The sequence below is a fragment of the Lipotes vexillifer genome, unplaced genomic scaffold (genome assembly GCF_000442215.2).
Source record: "Lipotes vexillifer unplaced genomic scaffold, Lipotes_vexillifer_v1.1 scaffold382, whole genome shotgun sequence".
Taxonomy (NCBI): domain Eukaryota; kingdom Metazoa; phylum Chordata; class Mammalia; order Artiodactyla; family Lipotidae; genus Lipotes; species Lipotes vexillifer.
The window spans coordinates 3,394,073-3,400,663 of NW_006780611.1; the positions used below are offsets into that span (position 1 = coordinate 3,394,073).

A 6,591-nucleotide genomic window follows, 5' to 3' on the forward strand; every position below is an offset into this window, starting at 1 on the left:
TTCAGCAGCAACCAAAACACCTCTGTGGGTCCCAAGGGGGGACAACATCCTTTCCTCCACACTGTACTCCCCTGGGTACTGAGACGGAAGAGAGAGTGCAGGGAGGGACAGTCTCTCTGTGCAAACTCCAGCTCTGACCAGGTTTCCCTGCAAGGCATCCCTCCAAGCACTGAGCTCCTATTAGATCCAGGGCATCACGCTAGATCCTCAGAGTATAGAAATAAGTGTGGCCCGTGCACTCAAGGCACAGACCGCCTGCTGAGAACCACCTGTGACTATGTAACAGGGAACAGGGAGCAGGCAGGTTACCCACACCCTACAGCCACAGGGCAGATGCAGATGGAACACGGAACAGGGGACAGCTTTGAGAACCATTTTGGAGGGACCTCCAGGACATGATGTCGGTGTGGAGAAAGTGAGAACACACAGACATTTACCTAAGGGGGGTGGTAGGCCAAATACACATATTTGCTTCTATAAAAATTCAATGGAAGGAGAGACTGTACAATTAAAAGACAACTGGTTATCTATAGGGGAAGAGAAGGAATGAGGGTTACAGGGAGAGAAACCTGATTTCTCTGAAAATACCCTGACTTTGGAACCATGGAAACAATTTTAGATAACTACAGAAATTAATTTAATTTTTTTAAAAATTAACTTTTATTGGAATATAGTTGCTTTACAATATTAATTTTTTTAAAAAACCCAACGAGGGATTCCCTGGTGGCGCAGTGGTTGAGAATCTGCCTGCTAATGCAGGGGACACGGGTTCGAGCCCTGATCTGGGAAGATCCCACATGCCGCGGAGCAACTGGGCCCGTGAGCTACAACTACTGAGCCTGTGTGTCTGGAGCCTGTGCTCCACAACAAGAGAGGCCACGAGAGTGAGAGGCCGGCGCACCGCGATGAAGAATGGCCCCCGCTCTCCGCAACTGGAGAAAGCCAACACAGCCAAAAATAAATAAATAAATATTTAAAAAAAAAACCCAACGAACGCTCTACAACATGCATATGGGGACAAAATGACATCACAGACCTCCTGGTCAGATGCACTGTGGACACAGCATCATACCTGTGACACTCTGACCTGAGTTTCATCCTGAGGAAGCAACAGACAAACCCAGACCAGAGGTGGGTCTATCTGAGCACCAATGAGACGATAACCATGGCGATTAAGACTCATTAAACTATGTTTAAATCCATGATCTCATGATGACACCAAAACCCCCCGCAAAAGCCTAACACCCTCACCCTCTGGAGGATGCTCTAAGCAGAGAACCAACTCGTTACTCTGAAAGCTGGAAATATCAAGGAAGAATTCAAGCATGTCTCCTGACTTTCCTATATGAACGACGTCTTGGGGCAACCAAACAGTTAAGTTTTCAGAAATATGTTGGGTTAATAAATGGAGAAAGAATGTCAGAAGTCGAACATTAATATTTGCAACCTCTAATGAGATGATGGATGGAAGCCATAATGACCCAGGTCACCATACAGGACAAAAGAAACGGCCTCAGGAAAGCACGCTCCTCCACCACCCCCACAGGGGAGGGAGTCCTCCCAAAGATCCCCCCCCCACCCCACCAGCACCAAGGGACGGAGGACACGCTGGCTCATGTGTCGGGACCACGGGGATGCGCTCAGCAAGGTCCAGGGTGGAGACCCCACCCACAGACGGCCTGGTTTCCTCAACAAAGAGCAAAAACAGATGCAGGGAGAACGGGCAGAGTAAAAGACAGGAGAGGCATATCTACCAGTCACAACCTATGGACCTGGTTTGATTCCAGAGTTGCCCAAAAAATGACCAGACAACTGGGGAAATCGGAGCTTAAGTTGGGTATCTGATGATATTCAAGAAAAACTTGACTTTTTTACTTGTAATACTGGACTCAGGACTTTTGTTTTTAAAACAGAATGAGGGACTTCCCTGGCAGTCCAGTGGTTAGAACTCTGTGCTTCCACTGCAGGGGGGCACGGGTTCGATCCCTGGTCGGGGAACTAAGATCCTGCAAGCCGCGCGGCACAGCCAAAAAACAAAAACAAAAACCCATGATGAGCTATCTACTAAAATATTTATGGGTCAAATGACAGGATGCTGGCTGGGATTTGCTTCAAAAGACCTGGGGGAGAGGGGCTGTAGGTGGGGGCTTGGAGGGAACCAGCCTGGCCGCGAGGCGATTCTTGCTGAAACCGACGGCAGGTGCGTGAGAGGCGCGTTATACCACGTCCTCTATTTCTGATCCATCTAAAATTTCCCATAACTAAAAAAAAATGCCCATAATTATTACCTTCCCCACCCGGCCCCGAGCTGCCAAAGTGGAACTCTGCACTTTTACAACATGAGCTACCCACTGTTTTACTCTTCTGGTAAAACACGGAGGGCAGGCCACGAGGACCGGTCCAAGGACGCCAGCGATGCCGATCCGGAGCCAGACGGCCTCTTTTCTTTTCCTTTTTTCAACACAGAGCAGGGTGGCCCCAGACAGGCATCCCTGTGGGTCGCAGCTGTCCTGCCCACCCGGCTGCCGGGTGGACACTCGCTCCCCGCCCGCCCCGCCCGTAACCCCTTCTCCTGGAAGCCTCACACTGCCCCCCCCGGCTGGGGGCGGGGGGCTGCCTGTTGGATGCTCGCACAGACACTTCCCCTTTTGTTGAGAGCCCTCGACTCTGCGGGTTCCTCGAACCCCGTGAAACCACCAATATCCTCCACGTGACCCACCAAAGGCACTTTCACAAGGCTCCACCCACTGCTGCCTCGAGCAGGGCCGTCCAGCTCTGCTGTGCAGCACAGCCTCCACCCAGCAGGGCCCGCTCAGCACTGGCGAGACCACCTGGGCTGTCCCGCCGTTCACGCAGAGCCACCCCGCGGGAGCTCGGCAAAGGCCGAGGCCACAGGCACCAGGGCCTGACGAGGCAGGGCCTTCACCGCCCACAGCACGTGCGGTCCCAGCAGACCCAGCCCAGACCCGTCTCCCCAGCCAGGTCAGCCGCAACCTCAGACTCGCGGGGAGATTGAGTCACTCCACAGCACCGTCCTCAGAACCTCGGTGCTCAGACCCTGCGGGCGAGCGCTGGCCAGTGGGCTGCAGACGGGCACACGCCCAGAGCTCGTGCGCGTACACACGTGCGTGCACACACATGCTCGCCCAGGGAGGTACGGACCAGCAAGAGGGGCCTGGGGGGAGACGGGGCTGCAGCACGTGGTGGCTGGAAGGTGCACAGAAATGTAGTGAGAGCCACGCGGCCCACGTCTGGGAGATGAAGGCAGGCCCCCAAGGCTTCCCACCGCGGCGCTGACGCCCCGCCTTCGTTTGCAGCCGACGGGCCCCGCGCGCTGCATGGGTGGCACAGCCGGGGTGCCCACGGCTGGAGCTCAGATGACACTTGTCACATAAATGAGGGAGACGCTAGACGAAAGAGGAAGAGGACTCAGGTGGGGACAGAGGGCGGGTGCCTGCGGGCAAGCAAGGGCGCCAGCTGCTTGGTCCCAGGTATCAGAGGGAGGCCCCAGCTGGGCACGACGCCCAAGGGAGGTGCCTTGCCCTGGGCCTCTCCTCATGGCCCAGATGTGACTGGCTCTGGGCACACAGGGGCAAAGCTGCTTCTTTCTCCCTGTATTGTTCCCCTAATAGCATCGCCCACACCCTGCTGTCAGCTGTGAAAACACTGTGTCACATGCGTGGGCTTCAGGACTAGTCTGCCTGGTTTAAACCCCCACTAGTCAGAAGACTTAACCTACCAGTAGGATCACTTCTCTTAGCCCTGGTGCCTCCGTTTCCTCGTCTGCAAGGCAGGACAGAGGGGTGGTGAGAGGAGTAAAGGCAACTCACCAAATGAGATCATCTCCGAGAGGAGCCCCGCAGGCCCTTCCAGAACCATCTCTACTATCATCACTACCCACAGGCCAACACCCCCAGCAGGAGGGCCGACAGTTAAGCAACACAAATGCCAAATGCCAAGGTACCCATGCCTGCGGCCAACAGACAATGAAACCCCACTGTGCCCCCTCCCACACTCCCTCCTTGATGTGCAAACTACAGAGAACAGAAAATTTCAGACTCCTCCAAAAAGCTCTATTACATGCTGAGTTAAGCATGGCCACGCACCAGATTCACTAAAATAAAGAGAACTTCCAGGGGCGTCTTATTCCTTCCCCAGTGACGTTCTCGTCTATCTCAGAATAAAGGCATCGTAGCCACATCCAGACAGGAGTGCTGAGCTTTGTGGAGCAGCAAAGGGAGATGCAGACTCAGGATGCAAGAGGCCATGTGGGGACGTCCACACCCGTCCCCACTGCTAGCCTGGTGACACCTGTTGTGACCCAGCTGCACTCCTGCAGGACAGCGTCCCCTCTGCCCCTCCCTCCCCCACTGGTACTCACGTAAGAAGTGTTTTTCCAATAAGGCGATTTCCAGGTGACCTTTGATCTCATTTAAGCGATCAAACTCTGTCCGGTTAAAGTCCTGGACTCCTGCAGCCATGATGAGGGTCCCTGGCCCAGCCTAGAAGGAAAACACCAAAAGCTCAGAGGAGCCTCCCGGAAGCATCCTGGGTCCACATCGACCAGTTCTCTAAGGGGTACCCCCCAAGGACCCCGTGGTCTAGAAGGGCTGGTCCACAGGGCCACCGGCCTAGGAAGACACTGGCTCTGCCTTAGAACTCGCATCAGTTCACCTTGGCTTCACCTGTCGGTAGAAGGGACATTTCAGACAACGGGGACATCCTCAGAGCCCTGGTGAGGCCGACTTCCAGCAACAGTAAAGGCAAAACTGGAAGCGTGACGCTAAGCCTCCTGACGGTCACAACACAGCTCTCAGGCTGCAGAGGGAAGGAAACCATCGAAAACTGCCCTGGCTCACGTGGCGACCTCCCAGGAGGAGGGTGGGCCTGGCCACAGGGTCTGTCGCCCTCCTGCCCTGGGAGAGGCAGCAACAGGACTCCGGGGAGGTGGGGCAGGGCGCGTCCACGTGCCAGGCTCTGAGGTGAGCGAACTCCAAACAGGGGCCTGTCCTTTCCCACAGAAGGCTAATTAAAGCCACCACCCGCCATCCCGCCGGGCCCAGGGTAGGCTCCGGTTTCAGGCCACCACTGCCCGCTGGAAAGGGGTGCGCACGTTGGCACAGCCAGGCCTGCCCGGGGCACAGTGGGGCTGCCGGCTCACGCCCACCCCACTGCTGACCTGGTGAGGGCGGCACCTGAGCGCCCTGCTGTGCGACGGGGTGATCTGACGCCCCAGTTTTGGTCTCCACGACCACACCCCAAAGGCAGGGTGAGGAAGGGGACACCCGGCATGGACAGGGTCCGTGACAGCCCCAGTGATCGCTCCAGGCACAGGTCATCTGCTCGGAGGCCACACCCCGGGAAGCAGCAGCTCACACTGGGGAACAAAAGGGGCCAGAAAGACCCTCTAGCCCACGGCTGCCCTGTCCTGGCACGTGACCTCCTGGACTTTCAGCTTCTCTGGCTACCGGGGCATGAGGTCCCAGAGGGCAGGGACCAGGCCATGTTTACCTGCCCGCCCCGTGGGCCTGGCAGGGGCAGGTATGCGGAGACTGGGCAGTAGGCGAAAGGCAGGGTACGCCCCCTGCTCTGCATGGGGAAGATGGCCCAGGCTCGCCCATTGGTCCCCGCAGATGAATTTGTCCCTCCTCGGCCCATCCCCAACCTCGGTGCCCAAGATGGTGGCCCCAGAGCAGAGGGCAGGGGCTGGCCCGGAAAGGCAGCTCTACACTGATTTGGAAGCAGAATACGGGACTCCATTATGTCAGCAAGTTCCCACCAAAGCAGGCAGGGCATCCCGCGGTTTGCAGCCCCGTCTGGACATGTGAATCCACGTCCTCAGAAGGCTGTGACGCGTGTTAGTCTCTAAGCCGCTGGAATTAAGCTCACCTGGAACTTGCCCTAGAACTTCAAGAGCTCCTACAGGGGCCCCCGGGTCCAAGAGAGCCTGGGACCCTCGTGGCTTTGGCCAGACTCAGTGTCGAAGCTGCAGCAGCTCAGCTGGGCGCCCACAGGACGGCAGGGACGGTGAGGACCACCAGCTCTGGGGAGCCAGACAGCTGGAGGGGGCACCCCGATGCGGATGGCAGGCGCCGGGGGGGGGGTGCCCTGAAATCCTGGGGTCCAAACCCCTCCGTGAGCCCCTTGGGTCCCTCCAGCTGACCCCTTTTCAGACTTGCCAAGAGCAACGCTAAACTTGGGGTCGGGAGCCTGGACTCGGGACCCCCAAGGCTGCAGCGCTGCTGCCACGAAACCAGGGAGGTGGCCTGCCTGCTTCTTCCCCCAGCTTCCCTAGAACCGCGTCTCTCCACCCCCGGCTCCTGGAGCCGATGCCCGCTGCACCTCCACGTGCGTGGGGTCTCTGCCTCTGCCCCAGCTCTAGGGCTCTGGTCCTCGCCTCCTTGCCCCTCTCCTTACTGGCCTGTCACCAACCACTCGGGGGACCCTGGCCTCAGACCCCTCGTCGTTCTCTTCAACGGCCCTCCGCCGACCACAGACACACCCTGCCCTGGACATCACCCAACCTCCACCGCTGCGGCCCCTCGAGCCCGTCTGCCCGTCCAGGACCCCCTCCCTCCCCCCATTCCCCTC

General features: G+C 57.6%; 1 protein-coding gene across 1 annotated transcript in view; it reads right to left on the reverse strand.

Annotated features, from left to right (window-relative positions):
- GRAMD4 (GRAM domain containing 4) overlaps positions 1-6,591 on the reverse strand; it is a 44,273-nt gene that overhangs the window by 35,353 nt on the left and 2,329 nt on the right. Inside the window, exon 2 of the mRNA XM_007454087.1 lies at positions 4,382-4,502. Within this exon, the coding sequence (XP_007454149.1) occupies positions 4,382-4,502 (121 nt within the window). The remainder of the gene's footprint in view (positions 1-4,381; positions 4,503-6,591) is intronic.